Source organism: Eptesicus fuscus, chromosome 18 (genome assembly GCF_027574615.1).
Source record: "Eptesicus fuscus isolate TK198812 chromosome 18, DD_ASM_mEF_20220401, whole genome shotgun sequence".
NCBI classification, from domain to species: domain Eukaryota; kingdom Metazoa; phylum Chordata; class Mammalia; order Chiroptera; family Vespertilionidae; genus Eptesicus; species Eptesicus fuscus.
Window position 1 is genome coordinate 9167698 of NC_072490.1, and position 17595 is coordinate 9185292.

General features: G+C 37.3%; 1 protein-coding gene and 1 non-coding gene across 2 annotated transcripts in view; both read left to right on the forward strand.

Moving 5' to 3' along the window:
- Positions 1-14914, forward strand: part of TOPAZ1 (testis and ovary specific TOPAZ 1) — a 43621-nt gene extending 28707 nt beyond the window's left edge. The window contains 7 exon segments of the mRNA XM_008154480.3: positions 713-887; positions 1562-1662; positions 3674-3839; positions 9099-9263; positions 10723-10926; positions 11370-11553; positions 14650-14914. Of these exon segments, the coding sequence (XP_008152702.2) occupies positions 713-887; positions 1562-1662; positions 3674-3839; positions 9099-9263; positions 10723-10926; positions 11370-11553; positions 14650-14869 (1215 nt within the window). The 3' untranslated portion in view covers positions 14870-14914.
- Positions 2487-2590, forward strand: LOC114228628 (U6 spliceosomal RNA). The gene has a single exon (XR_003614758.1). It is a non-coding gene; the product is annotated as a U6 spliceosomal RNA (small nuclear RNA).
- Positions 14915-17595: the final 2681 nt, after the last annotated feature.

A 17595-nucleotide genomic window follows, 5' to 3' on the forward strand; every position in this document is an offset into this window, starting at 1 on the left:
CCTATGATGCGCACTGACCACCAGAGGGCATATGCTCAATGCAGGAGCTGCCCCCTGGTGGTCAGTGTGCTCCCACAGGGAGACCGCCGCTCAGCCAGAAGCCAAGGTCACAGCTGTAGAACATGCCTCCACAGCAGCACTAGGGGTGTCCGACTGACGGCTTAGGCCCACTCCCTGCACCGTGCCTCTAGTTTAGAGTATAAGAAATAGAGGGCTTTCAGGATGATTTTACTTTTTAAGATAATTTTTGTACTCATCTAGTACTTGTTGGTCTAGTCTTAGTATTTATATCCTTGAAATAATTTTTTGTTGGTGTGGAAAACTATTTCTTAGTTTTTAATAGAAAATAATAGTAAGATAGTAAGTTTACCAAAATTTACTTTGGAGCCCCCTTTTGTAGAAGAAATTCCTTAAAATCTATCTCCACTGTCTAGTTCAATTTTAAGGGTGATATCATTAAATACGTTAGAAACTAGATAATTAAAACAAATATACATTTCCATCTAGAATTTATAAAGGCTCTGCAATAGTCAGAAAAGCTATACAATAGCATGTTATTGATGTTGTAACACTTGTCAGTAAGTTTCTAAGATTTGCAGAGATTAAGTCTTATTCATTTCTGTACATTTAATGCCTGTATATGCCTACTGCATAATATGTTTGCATAAATAACAGCTTTCTTTTTCTGTTTTGTTTTTAATAATTCTAATAGTATTGTAAGGAAAAAGGTGACTGGACCAAATTGGGAAATTTATACCTTAAGGTAAAAATGGACTGTGAAAAATTTGTAGATTTCCAGAGATTTTGTACTTGTGTTGCTGAAACACTAACAAAAGGCTATAAAGAAGAGAGGCCAAATGTTCCATTTTGTGAATTTGCTCAAACAGGTAAAATGTCACTGTTTTGGTATGAGTCTTTTGCGTTAGGGTAATGTAATATTCTTAACAGGAATGTAAAGCTCTTAATATTTTCCATGTTGAGGATAAGTTAATATTGCAGGTTTCAGATACTTTTCCGGTTTATAAATTTTTCCATCTATGTATTGTTAAGCTAGGTTAATGATATAAGGTTAAAAATTGGTGTCTTAATATCAGATGTTTCATGTTCTTATTTTTCTTTTTATTCAGATTGGTAAAACTGTTGTTGCAAATTATATTGGAGCACCTGAATTTTTGAATCATTAAAATTGTTACAGTCTTCACTATTACAAGTCACCAAAATTCATATATTTTTGAAATTTTATTTTTACATGAACTCTTCACTGCTATATTCTTTATCAGAGGCCGGCAAACTTTTTCTGTAAAGAACCAGATAGTAAATATTTCAGGCTTTGCACACATCACATATGATCTATGTCACTTTTTTTTTTCTTTTCAAAAATAAAAGAATTCTTAGTTCACAGGCTATATCTGAAAACAGGCCACAGGCCAGATTTGGACTGTGGCTATAGTTTGCCAACACCTGGTGTTCGTGTTCATTTCATTAATTTCATATTAACTTGCCTTTTCCATTTTTTAAGTGACTATTTCACTTTCTTCCATATGCCTACTTTGTGTTTCAGTTAGCAAAGATCCGCAAAATAGTGAAGTAGATAAAACTTTGCTGGGAAGAATCGGAATCAGTGCTATATACTTCTATCACAAGCTGTTGCAGTGGTCCAAGGTACTTTCTTAAATTTTTGTTTTGGCTTGGTATTAAAAGTGTTAGTTTCACATTTTTGAACAGAATATAGGTTAAGTTAGGAATTTGCTAATAATCATCACAAGTGACTAAATGACTCCCAGACCAGTAAGTGAATTATTAAGTGCTATATTAGGCAAATGTGGAAAGGAGATGGCATCAGACTGACTACTATGAAGAATTTCAATGTAGGAAACACTTAGGAAGCTGTGCTAAATATATTTATTTGAAGCAACTTTCAATTCAGAATTTATTTTCTCAGCTCCTGAGTAACATTGTAATTTTGCAAGAGTTCAAGACACCTTTTTAAAGATAAACCCAGGATACTCGCAATTAATAGAACTCCTTAAAAATCACCTCCTAGAATGCTCTGGAATACTATATACTATATATCTTGATGTCTGCCTTTGAGGTTTGGCTCACCATAAAAGCGGTCTAGTGATTCCAGACCATGTTATACTACCATTCTTTAGATTTCCCTGAGAAGTGGTGGGTAGGATTATAGATTTAGTAAACTTAAGTAGAAGATAAGAAAATCCAAAATTGGGAGTAAGTGCTGAGGGATGGAGTAACATAGAGAGAGTGGGACAGTTGAGAGTATGCTCACTATTGCATCAACTATTAATATGTATCTTGTTACTTTCTTCTTGTAAAATGGTTATTTCAAAGTTGAATGAGTTCAATGACATTTAAGTACATGGTCACTTATACACATACAAAAGTCATGAACTTTTTAAAATTAAAAACAACAGCAGAATCATTGTAGAAGGTCCTCAGTCTCTAAAGTCTCCAAGAGGTTTAGTACTGTGCTTGCTTCTGCAGCACATATACTAAAATTGGAACGATACAGAGAAGATTAGCACTGCCCCTACGCAAGGATGACACGCAAATTTTAAGATTCCATATTAAAAAAAAAAAAAAAAAAGGTTTAGTACTCTTTGTATAGTAGGTCTGGGATGGGCAGAATGTACCTTGTCCCAGGCCTCACAACCTAGTTTAAGCTTGATCTTAGCATTAATATCTTGGACATTTAATGCTTGAGAAATTAAGGACTACCTAACAAAAAGACATTTTTTAAAAACACATTGATTTTGCTCAGATTTTAATTTTAATAGGCTATTATTCTTAAGAGGCTGGTGAATTTCTATTTTAATTAAAATTTTTCACTATCTTATTTAGAACAGATATTCTAGCTTAGTTTTTTTAATGAAACATAGCTTTTTGAACATAAAAGTAAAATCATTGAAATTAAACTGAAGCAGCTAACTCTTAAAAGTGCACTATTTATATTGTCAAATTGAAAGTACCTTAACATTATAATATGCATCTGACTCAAAATAGTGTCACATAATATAAAACAAGGGTCTGCAAACTAAGGGCCAAGTGTGGCCCACAGCCTGTTTTTGTACATCTTGAGAGCTAAGAATGTTTTTTACATTTTTAAGGAGTTAGACATTAAACACAATAACCAAAGAAAATGTACAACTGATCAGATGTGACCTTCAAAGCCTAAATTATTTACTATCTGTCTGTAGAAAAAGTTTGCTGACCCCTAATATAAAATAATGTATGTCCAATTTCTGATGTGCAGACTAGAGATAATCTTTATGTAGTCTACGTGAAGTAATCTGTTCAAAGAAACAGTTTTCAGCCAATAATCTTATCCTTTTTTTTTTTCACTATCTTTCTTTATCTGAATTTGATAATAAATTGTCTTCATTTTCTCTTTGTCTCCCTCCTGGACTTCAGGATGATCAACAGAAAAAAGTGCAAAAACTTATAATTAGTAATTTTCCACAGCAAGGCATGAAATCCTTGTGCCAAATAAAATCTTTAGAGGACTTAAGTAGAGTCTTGGAGCAGTTTGAGAACTGTCTGTCTAGAATGGTGATTCAAATTGGATATTGAGTTTCTCTATAATTAATCAGTGTGGCTTTGTATTTCTGTAATACGCTAAATGTTTGATACTCAGTGCTCTTTATTTTTACTCTAGGGAAGGAAGGTCTTAGATATGCTATATGAATTGAAAATACATTTTACAAGTTTAAAAGGACTTACAGGGCCTGAGAAGTTAGCATCAAGATGTCAAATTGTAAATGTTGCAGTAGAAATTTTTCTAAAAAGTGGAAGCATAGATGGTGCCATGTGGGTATTAAGAGGTAAGTTCTGATATATGCAAACATAAAATAATTTGTGTTATATAAATTCTTGTCTATGTAATGAATTACCTTAAGTCAGCCATTTTCAACCTTTTTCATCTCATGGCACACAAACTAATTACTAAAATTTTGTAGCATACCAAAAAATATATTTTTTGCTGATCTGACAAAAGATAGGTATAATTTTAATTCATTCACACCAGATGGCTATTGTTGTGTTGGCTGTTGTCATTTTTTATTTGACAATGTAAGGGGGAAAAGATCAGTACCCCTGACTAAATAGTCAGGTATTGCATGTTTTTAAAATTTTTGAGGCACACCGATTGAAAATCACTGCCTTTAAATATATTTTATTGATTTTTTTACAGAAAGGAAGGGAGAGGGATAGAGAGTTAGAAACATCGATGAGGGAGAAACATCGATCAGCTGCCTCCTGCACACCTCCTACTGGGGATGTTCCCGAAACGAAGGTACATGCCATTGACCGGAATCGAACCTGGGACCCTTCAGTCCAACGCTCTATCCACTGAGCCAAACCGGTTTCGGCGAAAATCACTGCCTTTAGTTGGTATTGAATTGTGGGTGATAATTTGGTCTAACCCTAGTGGTCATGTGGGTAGGAAAGGCAGTTGTATAAGATGAAAGGATAAAGTTAACCTAGCTTTAAAGAAGAAATTGTATGAAACTTTGTTGAAAAGCTAGTTCTTACATTCTTGTAGGCACCAGACTAAATTATTTACCTTTATTATCTCAGTTAATCTTCACAGAAGCCCTATGAGTTTGGAATTATTACAATTACCATTTAATGGATAAAAAAAGGTTGTCAGAGCCCTAGCTGGATAGAGCGTCAGCCTTCGGACTGAAGGATCCCGGGTTCGATTCTGGCCAAGGGCACATACCTGGGTTGCAGGCTTGATCCCCAGTAGGGGACGTGCAGGAGGCAGATGATCAGTGATTCTCTCTCATCATTGATGTTTCAATCTCTCCCTTCCTCTCTGAAATCAATAAAGATATTTTTTTAAAAAAATGTTGCCCTGAATGGTTTGGCTCAGTAGATAGAGCATCGGCCTGCGGACTCAAGGGTCCCAGGTTCGATTCTGGTCAAGGGCATGTACTTTGGTTGTGGGCACATACCCAGTGGGGAGTGTGCAGGAGGCAGCTGATCGATGTTTCTCTCTCATTGATGTTTCTAGCTCTCTATCCCTCTCCCTTTCTCTAGAAAATTAATAAAATATATATTTTTTTAAAAATGTTGTCAGAGACATGAAGCAATTTGTCCCAAATGACATATAAGTAAATAGTAGAGGCCAGATTCAAACCCATACAATCCAGGTTTAGAGCCTGCAATCTGCATAAATTCTATATTTGCATGTACAAGCAAACATGACTTCCAATGAAGATAAGCAGAGCTTACTTTCCCTGGTAAATTAATCCACCCAGCAGAAATTAAAATGAAATTAAGCCAACAAAAGCAACTAAGGTTTGTTTGGTAGTAGTAGCACAGCATGGTTTCTAATGGTAACTCTGGCTACTTAGACCATCAGGTTGATTTTATTTGATAAAATGGGATAAGGATGCCCTAGCTCAGTGATGGCGAACCTATGACACGCGTGTCAGCACTGACACGCGTAGCCATTTCTGATGACACGCAGCCGCTGAGGCGGCCGCATGCCGAGGATAAAACATTTGCTGCTCCTGAGGATGAAACATTTGCAAAATAATGTTTTTTCCTCAAAGTGACACACTACCCGAGTTATGCTCAGTTTTTTGGCGAAGTTTGACACACCAAGCTCAAAAGGTTGCCCATCACTGCCCTAGCTGGTTTGGCTCAATGGATAGAGCATCAGCCTGTGGACTAAAGGATCCTGGGTTCGATTCCAGTCAAGGGCATGTACCTTGGTTGCAGGCTCCTTCCCGGCCTGGGCCCTGGTCAGGGCACATGCAGGAGGCAACTAATCGATATGCTTCTCTCACATCGATGTTTCTCTTTCTCTTCCACTCTAAAATCAATGAAAAATTATCCTTGGTTGAGTATTTAAAAATGTAAAAAAATAATAGATAATAATGAAGAGACCTTGAGAATTCAGGTGGGAAGATGGAATATATGTACAAGTAAAGCAAATAGATAACCTTTACACTAACCCACAAACACATACTGGCACATATACATATTCATATTGGTGGTTTGTTCTGTTAGAAAGAAGAAATGTGGCAAGAAATGAAAGATTAAAATAGTTGATAAAAAGGGCTTGGGTCATTCCATGAAAGGACATTTCTGCCTGAAAGTTTCTGGCACAACTAGTTTTTCTCAAACTAGAGAATGAGGGGAGTCTGTGGTAGAGATGTGGAGTGGTCTGAGGAGATTTAAAATTTTTACTTTGATGTTTCAATTTTGAGATTATCTTTAAATTTTTTATAAGTTTAAGCACAAGATTCTCTTTTGCAGTGAGCATTTTAATTGAAAGTCATTTTCATATGTAGAATATTCTTGCTTCAAAAGAAGGGCCCACAGAAGTATGCTAAGTTCTCCCCAGAATTTTTTTGTCTTGAAAGGGTTCTGCAGGGAACAGGCCATTCTCAAGAAAGAAATAGAAGTGGCTGAATCTCACTTGTAGTGAGACTTAGAAGTATACATTAAAATAACAGAACACCTGTCAGTCTAGCAAAGAGCGGAGTTTGATGATTTGCTTTTTGTGAGTGCATATAGAAACGGGCATTCACATGCATTGTTTAGGAGCTTTTTGGCAAAATATCCGTCACAATTGAAAATGCATATAGGGATAGTTTATATTTAAAAGTAAACATTATTTTAAAAGTAAATCAACCAACATGTTCTCATCGTAAGTAATAATATATATGAAATCACAGGTTTAATTTGATTTTTATATTTAATGTGATCCTTTTATTTTTAGAATTTGTATAATACACAAATAAATTATTAAACTTACAGTGTAACATCTAAAATTAGTTCAATGATGTATATATCACACTTAGAAAGTTATGATTTTTTTTTGCATTTTTGTTTTCTTTTGCCCAACTGACATTTTCTGTTTAACATAAACTGATTTTTAAATCTTTAATAGTTTTTATATCATGCTTTAGGCAGTTCTTGGCTATCTCAAAATTATATATTCACCCATATGGTTTTCAAATTTTTTTATTGTTACTTTTAAATTTTGATATGAGATGGGAACCTAACTTTATCTCTCTTCTCCAAATGTTCCAACTCATTCTTTACTCACTTATTTGAAATGCCACTTTTATCATATACTAGAGGCCTGGTCACAAATTCGTGCACGGGTGGGTTCCCTTGGCCTGGCCAGCGATAGGGGCTGATCAGGGCGCGGAAGGTTGGCTGTGGGGAGGGACCAGGGAAGGTTGGCTGGGGAAGCGGCCTTGGGAGGTTGGCTGTGGGAGCACACTGACCACCAGGAAGCAGGTCCTGCACTGAGTGTCTGCCCCCTAATAATCAGAACACATCATAGCGACCAGTCAACCAGTCGTTCGGCTGTCCGGTCTAATTAGCATATTATGCTTTTATTATTATAGATTATTATAGATTAGAATCATATCTGTTTGGGTCAGTTTCTATACTTCTCTCCCAGAGATCTCGTTTTCTGTGCTAGCACCATATCCTTTTTAGTTAATATAGCTTTAGAATAGGTGATAATATTTATCTTTTCCATACTATTTTTTACTATTCTCAACTGTTTATCCTTTGGGATGTATTGAGTCAGTTCTGTTGAAAATTTGGTCAGGATTATATTAAATGTATACATTTAGAGGAGAATAGATATGTTTTATTGTTTTTGGGGGGGGTTATATTTTTATTAATTTCAGAGAGGAAGGGAGAAGGAGAGATAGAAACATCAATGATGAGAGAGAATCATTGATCGGCTGCCTCCTGCATGCCCCCTACTGGGGATCAAGCCCACAGCCTAGGCATGTGCCCTTGATGGAATCCAACTCTTCAGTCTACAGGCTGACGCTCTATTCTCTGAGCCAAACCAGCTAGGGCAAGAATGGATATGTTTGGATATCTCTCCCCTCCCGTCCCCCAATCACAGTATTCACCATAGTAAAGGATAGTTATTTGCTTGTCTCACGGACTAACCTGGAAATTCATCCAATGCAGACTGTCTTTATAGTCTTTCATTCTCAGTGCCTACATTCAAAATCTTCATGGTATTGACTGAATATGCATATGTTGGAAGGTAAGTGGATCAAGAATATCTATTATAGAAAATGTGATTGCCACTTGACTCAAATTTTTAGACAAATGGAAATATTTCCCAACTATGGAACAGAGGAAAACATGAGGATTAATGCAGTAAGAACTTTCATCACCATAAAACTGGTATTAAGTACACCATAAACTGGCTTTTATTCTTGAGAATGTATTGTTATAAGTGTTTTTATAAAATTGGCATGAAAGTATTTATGTTGATAAAGTTATGAACTGATTGAATTAAGCTTATTAATTTCCAAATGACTTTCGAACTATTGGTTTCATTTAACTTTGCTATAAAATAATCAACTGGTTCAGATTTTTTATATAGCTACACATTTGTTAAGATTTCAAAATGAATCTCCTAAAATACATTAGTCTTTCAAAAATACATTATTCTACCTTAACAATAAACAATGAGTACTAAATAAAGGAACAATGCAATTTTTATGAAAAAAAGACCACAGTATATTTTTTGTGTCATATATCCATCAGATCTAAGAAAAAATAAGGAACTTCAGCATTATAGGTGATAATCTCTTTTTTTAAGCTGTGTGATGGGCACATAAGAATTCATTTTATTTAACTTACATATGTTAGACATTCTTCTATACATATCAAATACTTTATGATAAAAATTATCTTTAAAACTGGGAGGAAAAGCTGTTCCCCAAGAATAGCAAAACTAATTATGTATTCTTTATTATAAAATTATTGAAGTTGTTCACACAAATATTATTTTACATTATTATAAGTATGTTATAATGTGAACATTTTTGTCCTATAAAAATAAACATTAACTTCTGAATCAATAACTGATTAGTATATTAAGAAAATAAAGAATTAAAACATAAGGCATTATGATCACCACGGTATACATGTTTCTAATAAATTTGAGCCACGGTTATCTTTTTTGAGAACACATATTTTAGTTTTGTCACTTTCCAAAAGGTAAAAACATTAGTTGTGATTATACTAAGTGTAATTTTCATAGTGTAAATAAAGTGTTAGTACTTTTTTCTTTTTTAAAGAGTCAGACTGGATAATCGATTCACCACAGTGGCCTTGTGATAGACTGGATATACTCAATCGACACAATCTGCTCTGTGCAATTGCACATGAAATCTTAGCCAAGAGCCTTTACAGACAGACATTTGAAGTTTTGCAAAATCTACCAGGTTTTCATAATTCTCAAGGTATGTTTTTTAAAAGTCTAGCTTAATTATCTCTCGCCCATCTAATATTTAACTGTTAATAAGAAATAGTTCTCCACCTGTCTTCGTTAAGTTTTATATTCCAGCATATATTTTTAATGAAGTTGTTTTGTGTAAAATCTGTTTTCTGCAAATTGAATATGCTCTCCTGATGGTTTTAAAAAAGAAAAGCAGCCCTAACCAATTTGGCTCAGTGGCTAGAGCATCAGCCTGCAGACTAAAGGGCCCCAGGTTCGATTCCGGTCAAGGGCATGTACCTCAGTTTCGGGCACATCCCCAGTAGGGGGTGTGCAAGAGGCAGCTGATCGATGTTACTAACTCCCTTCCTCTCTGTTAAAAAAAATCAATAAAATACATTTTTTTAAAGAAAAGAATAGCAGAAATGCTTATCTCTGAGTTGTTAGCAGTTCATCATTCCCCTTTCCCTACCTCTGTCAAGTCATCAGCAAACAATGTCAAGTGTCCCCAGCAAGCTTTTTATCTTAAAATAATTCATTGCACTGGAATAATGAATACTTTTTCTTTTATTACTTAACAAATATAGAACTTGATTTCCATTACCTTATAACATAGGTAAACATGGAATAAGTAGAGGAAATTAAGCAGATGACAAGTTCAAAGAAAGAAAGTACTAATGTGGGCAGTGGCAGGTGGTGCTCTTGAATTCTAAAGCTCAGATCATGCATGCACGGGAAGAGGGAGTCCATGAGGGAAACGAGCAAAGGTTTTGAGTGGTGGGTTCAGAATGACGGTTAGCATTTAATGAAAACGTTAACCTGAGGGCCTCCTCTTAGTGCTTCATCAATCAAAGTTGGTGTTTTAGGAAAGCTCCTCTGGTGGTAATGTTTAGGAAGAGACTAAAGGTAACGATATTAATTTTCTGGTGAGGCCTGGACACTAAAAGATCCTAAAGTGATTGAAGACCTAGAGTCTAGGTTATAGATTGAACTAACAATATAGGGAATAAAAGACTTGGAAATCTCCAAAGTGACTTCACTTTCTTCTAAGTGAAGAATAGAAAGGAATAGAATTACCCAACAAAGGATTTTCTTTCATTTGAAAGTGAATATTTCTGAGGGGATGATTTATTTTTACTCATGATAAATATATGTCTGAGGTCTAAACTGTAGAGAGAATGCAAACCATGCAGTCATCCATCCGAGACACTGCTGATGCGGTCATACGTGGGGGTCATAGAGGTGTTCAGGCAGCTTCTGAAATCATTGTCACGCTTCCTTTCATATTCTTCATTATAAAATAAATTAACAGTTTGCTTTGGTTGAGTGCTTTTTTGTTACTTAGAGAATATGTAAGATGATTGCTTTGAGTGACTGTGGCTCCTAAAATGCCAAGAGGAGCAAAGGGAAAAGGGAAGTAGTAAAAGAGAGAAGTTTGAGAGGCTAAAATAGACCCATTTCATTGTATCTTTTTTTCTTTTCAGAAGTTGTGGAGGTCTCACAGTATAGCCTTCTTTTTAATAAACTTCTAGATGCCTGTGTAGAAAGCAATAGTCTTGGTATTTCATCCTCCGTAGCAGAATTCATGATTTCAAAGAGCATCCCTATTGATTTTTCCTCTCTTAGAAGATTAATTACTTCTTTAGGAAGGAGTTGTTTATGGCTCAAAGCCAGAACCCACTACAAAAGTAAGTTGCATTTTTAAACAATTTTTTTGATATATTGGTTTTGACTTTGATTTTCTAACCTTGAATCCTTATACAATATTTACTACCAGACATTCAAATATGTACAAGAGCACATGATACACATTCAAAGACAGTGGTCCAAGTAGCTATTCTGGTTTTTTAGTTATTCTGAAATTATGTTGTGTTGACTATAGCTTCAAATATATGGTTGTCATGATGAGCCTCAAAAGTCATTTTTCAGAGTTTTTTAAATATTGCTCACTTCATATTTAATGATTGAAACTGTACAAAGAATAATTTTAAATGTACCAGGATAAGATCACTATCATATAATTTGTGAGATAAATCTGCTTCTAATGTGAACAGTTATTCTATACTGTAAGTAATTATCACCTATAATTACTTTACCTATAGTAAAGTTTGATCTATTATTTGATTTTCAGGTGCTCTTTCATTGAGTTGCTATCCACCGTTAGAGGGAAATTTATACCGAAAACTTCTACGGATTCCTTCTTACTTATCTGAGGTTGAAATGCTTTTAGCTATTGAAATCTTCCTGGTATCCAATGCTAGTAGTATTCAGAGTCCTGGTACTCCTACCCAGATGCTGCAGATAGTTTTGAAAAGGTTGGTTGATATAACTTATAGTTGCATCCTGAAAGCAGATCATGACTCCCTACATATTCCCTAGGATGTAGATGATTTATATATTTATATAATTGTGTAGTGTATATTTACAAACTTTGGTAACATTTAAATTAAGAAAGAATGTGACCTATTTGAGACTTAAAACCAAAGCATTCAATAAAAACTTTAACAACTTCAGAGATGCTGTAAATGGTTCAAGAGAGGAGTCCTCTTTAGGTATCAATCTTTTTCATGTACTTGTAGTTTTTAGATGGATATCTAAGTTATTTATCTTTTTGGTCAACACAAAGATCTAAAAGGGAAATATGTAATAGTTTAGTAGGTTCAATTAACCTAGTTTCTGTATTTTAAAATGTTGTTGTAAATTCATAAATAGTATAGTGTAACTGTTGAACCAGACTAGTATTCCTTCAAATAATTTTGTTCAAAGTCCCAGAATTTAGGCTTATACCATTTCTTATCAGCCTTACCCAGGAAACTTGTAATATAAAGTTCCCATGGGACTCCTCTTTTAGAGCTGACAGGAATTTTGCTTCAGTTTATTGGTGTCACAAACCAGATCCTCAGATTGAATATTCTTTCAGCTATCTATTACTGAGTATAAATTATCCCAAAACTTAGTGGCTTAAAACAGCAAATATTATTTTAGTTTCTATGGGTCAGGAATTTTGGAGTAGCTTAAGCAGGATGGTTCTGGCTCCGGGTCTGTCACGGAGTCAGGATGTGGTCAGGAGCTATAGTCACCTACCTGATGGCTTGACTGGGGCTAGAGCATCCGTTCCCTAAATGGCTCACTCATGTGGCTGTTGGCAGGAAGCCTCAGTTCCTTACCACATAGACCCTTCCGTAAGTCCCTTGAGTGTCTTCATGACATAACAGCTAACTGCTCTCAGAGTGAGCAATCCAGGAGAGAAAAGGCAAGGAAGAAGCTGTGTTTTCTATGATCTATGTCCAGAACTCTGAAGGCTCTGAGATTTTACCCTATTTGCAGGCTACAAGCCGTTTCCTGGACTCTAGCATAACACCAGACTCCTGGGTTGGAAACAGAGGACTTGCATTACTTCTAGTACAGCAAGCAGCATGATTATCTGCATATCTGTATCTCTTTCTCTTGTCCCCAGTCCCACAGATGGGCCCAGAGGCTACCTGCACATGCAGTAGGTTCTGTTACAGCAGAGGCATCCTGAACTTAGAAAACCCAAATCATGGGTAATAAGCAGGCCGCTTCTCTGCTCTGCAGGGAAACACTGTCTCCATCTTGAAAGGCTGTAACAAACCTGCCCTTTGCTCCAGAAGGAGAAACTCTTTTTTTCCCCCAAGATTGTTCATTATATAAACATCATTGAAATCCAGAAGAAGGGGTAGTCAGTGTTTCTGCTCTCAAAACTTGCGGAAATGCAAGGGACCCGTGGAGAATTGTTATTTAACAACCTAGTGTCCAGAGTTGTACAATGTCATGTCTGCTTTATTCTATTTGTGATAAATCAGGCATTTCATCTCGCCCATACGTAAAACAAATTAGGAAATAATTTTAGGGCCATTTTTGTTGTTGTTGGCACTATTAACAAATGTTCCCATCCTCCTCCCCTCCTTAGCCCACCTCCACTCAGTCCCCACTCCCCTTCCCCTCTGGCCATCACCACACTGTCATTGTGTCTGTGTGTCATGCATATATGTTGTGGCTAATCCCTTCACCTTCTTTCATCCAGTGCCCCTCTCCCCTCTGACAGCTGTCATTCTGTTCCATGTACCCATACCTCTGTTTCTGTTTTGTTCAACAGTTGATTAGGGCTAGGGCCATCTTCTTTTTTAAACCAACTAAAATTGGCTTTTTTTTTTCTTTGTTTTAGCTCTGTTCTTTTCTGAGGGCTTCCTTATTTACCCTGTGCACTGCAGTGGCTGAGACATCGGGCTCCCCTTCATCCTAAGGAGGATGTAGTTTTCTCATAGCTTTTCATTCTCCACATATATGCAGCCTCTGTACTCATTGTTGGATTTTAGGGGTATTTGTGACCCATCTTTGATTTTGTCCAAGCCAATACTCTCTTATTATCATACTGAGCCCCATCTTGTTACAAACCTCTATGAGAAAGAATTTTATTCATACTTAAGTTTCAAAAACTGCACACAGTTGGCACATGCCCAATCTACCAGGTTCTAGGCACTAATTCCTAAGCCAGAAGGTACTAGAAAGCTCTTGACCAATCTTTCCTCTCTGTGACCCTTGGGGTTCCTGTTCCTCACTCCCACCACTCTGTGGACCACTGTGCTGTTAATGCAGGTATGCTCATTCTTGAGCCTTGCTGCTGGACCCTATAGATGCCAAGAGCAGGATGCAGCAAACACAAAGAAAAAGTGATGCTTAATATAACCACCACATCTCTATTTTAAATACTTCCCACTCCCTATCCCATAGGGGGAAAAGCCATTAGGTATGAATTTTATGAAATTTGGAGACTAGTAGAAAAGTTTTTAGAAAAGTAAATTTTAGCAATTTGTGAAGTACCTTAAAAATCAGGGCTGAAGAAAAATAACCAGAAATTTAATAAAGGAACACTATAATTTCTGTTACAAATGTTAGCTACATAGTATGTTTACAGTCAAAAATAGGCAGTGTCAAGGTAAAACAGGTCAGTAACTCCAAACCTGATGAAATTCAATATTATTCTATGCATTATAATGAAAAATTATGCGATTTTTAACTTTGAAGATTGAGGTTATTAGCAGTGTTCTAGATCAGTGTTTTTCAGATCACGGTTGTAGCCCATTTGTGTGGTGCAATCAGGGGGTTGCAACCACATAATTAAAATTGAGACAATAGAAAATAGAGTACATTGTCATAAGGATGCATCTTGTTCGCTGAAACTTTTCCATTTTTATGTATGAGGATGTCTACTGGGTCCCAACTCAAAACATCTTTATTATGTCATCGTCTGGTCAAAAAACTTTGAAAGCCACTGGTAGAAGAATGTAGTAAAAAGTCTGCCATAACTAGTAGTAATAAATGTAAATATCTTGAAGAAACTATCTAGCTTCCTTTCAAGTTTCTGACTCTGTGAGGTCTTTGCTTTATAGATGTGAAGAAAACAAGTCTCGGAGCAAGGATGATTATCAAGCTGCAGTGGAAAGATTAATGATGGCTGCTCGTTTATCAGACCCAAAGCTTTTCATTAAGCACATGACGGTCAATGTTAATAAGGAGCAGGTTTATAGTTTGGAACATTGTTCTGCCCTGAAATGGTTGAAAGAAAACATGAAGTGGGCTGGAAAGGTTTGGCTTTTCAATAACCATTAGTTAATACTTTATTTTTTAAGTTCAAGTAATCGTTGTTGAAAATAAAAGGCAATAAAAATATAGTTTTCACTATATTCAGCTTTTGCCCTTTATTGATTTACAGTAAGTTAGTAGACTTCAAACACTAAAAGCTGTGATTGATGTAAGCAATTTATAATAGTTTTACCCCCACTGAAGTGATTTTTCAAATTACTTTACTTCTTTTTAAGTTAGGTAAACCTAAGTAAATACCTATTTATTTTTAAATTCAAACATTGAAAAACCACAAACTGAATGAATATTGTGCAGCATTTAATGAGAGGAAGACATAAAAGGAGAAATGTGCAAGCAGGCAGGTAACCAAGTATTCAGAAAAACCTTTAGGGGTAAGAAATAGGTTGAGTGTATACTCAGTCCAGTTCCTAAAGCCTATTCCACATCTGTAATATAGAATAGTCAAGTAATGTTGAAAAGTGACTCAAACACAAATTCCAGAATAACTTTTGAGTTATACCAAAATTTTTTAAGTTACCCTGTGAATAGTTTTCCTTTAGTGTATTTTAGAATGCTGAATGTGATAGACCCTCCCTTCCCCCAACTGGTGGGCGGAGTATGACGTAACCTGCACCTGTGGCCTGGACATACCTGAGTACCTAACCAGGCACTTTATATGGACTAGACATTGAACCACCAATCAGCACCTGCCAAATACCCTAAGCCAGTGGTCGGCAAACCGCGGCTCGAGAGCCACATGCGGCTCTTTGGCCCCTTGAGTGTGGCTCTTCCACAAAATACCACATGCTGGCGTGCACGTACAGTGTGATTGAAACTTCGTGGTCCATGCGCAGAAGTCGGTTTTTGGCCTGGGCGAGTCTATTTTGAAGAAGTGGCGTTAGAACACTCAAAGGGCCAAAGAGCCAAATGTGGCTCGCGAGCCGCGGTTTGCCGACCACTGCCCTAAGCCCTTGTCCCTAAGTACCTGAGTGACTATGGACCTTACATGGACCATACATTAAGCCACCAGTCAGCGCGTGCCGAGTACACTAAGCCCCCATTCCTTCCCATTCCTCCCCTCAAAAGGCCTGTTCACCTCTGCACGTGTTGCTGTTCTCCCCTTGAGACAGCCCTGCAGGGCCTTCTCCTCTAATAAAGCCTGTAGTCCTGGTTTTCGGCCTGTCTGATCTTCCAATGTGTATTTTAAAAATACACTAGGTATGACTAAAGAAAACTTACTTTGTTGACACTCTTGAAGATGTCCCCGTTTCCCCCCACCCTTTGCCCACCTCCAGCCAGCCTCCACCCCACCCCCCTTCTTTCTGGCCTTCCCCACACTTGTCTGTGCCTGTGTGTCATGCATGCATGTTCTTTGGCTAATCCCTTCACCTTCTTTCATCCAACCCTCCTCCCTTCCCTCTCACAGCTGTCAGTCTGTTCCAGTATCCTTCCCTCTGAAGGAAAGTTATTTTAGACAAATATACCAGCGCTTAAATATCCAAACAGGGATTATGCCATATAAACCACCTTAGGAAGTTTAAACTCCTTTTCTGAAGTCATCTTCAGAATTTACCAGTCATTCTCTAAGGTGGTCATCTTCAGTCCTTAATTTGATACTTTAGATTTGCTACTTTAAACCATAATCATTTGGAGAAAAAGTCTGAATAAGGTGAATAATAAAAAAAAAGTGACTACAGGGGCTGAAAGTATTTCTTAAAGGAGCTCCCAAAATATGGTAATGGCAGCATCCTTGGAATAAGTCTGTAACTTGACAAGACTAAAAAAGGTAAATCCTAGCACTTTGCCTTGCCATGGTAAGTGTGGCATGAAGACTATTATGGATGAGATATGGGAAGTGAGACGGGAGACGGCACAAGGATGGCCAGTTCTCTAGCAAGCATAAACTGCATGACTATAACTGTCATTATTTAAATGCAGCCGCTAGGAAATAGGTTTGGATATAACTACCATCAGTTTGAGGTACATTTGCGGACAATGAAGAATGGTAAGCGGGCAATTATAAATTGGTCTTTTCTATAGGAGGGAACTGAAACCCAAAGAAAGGAATTAGAGAAACAGGAGACTGGTTAGGTGCCGACAGCAAAGCATCATTTGAAAAGATGAAGACGCGAGAGTTGATAAATGAAGCTTTTTGGGGAAATGAGATTGGGAAGGATCACAAGTGACCAGATTGTTTCTAATGAGAAATCAAGAGCCCTTAGGGCTGGAACAAATGGAGGCATTTTTCTTTTTTTGGCCTCAGTCAACAATGCCAAAAGGTAGAAAGGGGAAAAGACGGCTCATTTCATCTGCGACCATTTCTAGGGCTAATCGAAGTCCTAGGAGAGTCATAGCTAATAGCAAAAACCCACGTTGATGGTGGAGAGTGCTTAAAGTTTGAAAGATCCTGAAAGGGCCAAAGTCCAAAAGAAAATGCAAACCGGAGAAGAGAAATTTTAAAAAATTAGCCTCAGCTCCGAAAGCCCCGCGGGCGGATCTGCGGAGGCAGCCTCGGCCCTTCTTGGGGCGTCGGAGGTTGGCGGTTGGGGAGGTTGGGGCCTGGGGGGGGCGCATGCGCGCGCCCTCTAGCGCTCGCTCCCTCCCGCCCTCCAGCGCGTGCTCAGTCGCTCCCCCGACCCTCGGGCCAGGCCCCGCCACCTGCCGCCCAATCAGTTCCGACTCCCTCCGGCCCCGTCCTTCAGATTTCGGAGTGCTCGCTCGAGCGTCCTAAAGCTTTCGGAGGAGCGCGCGGA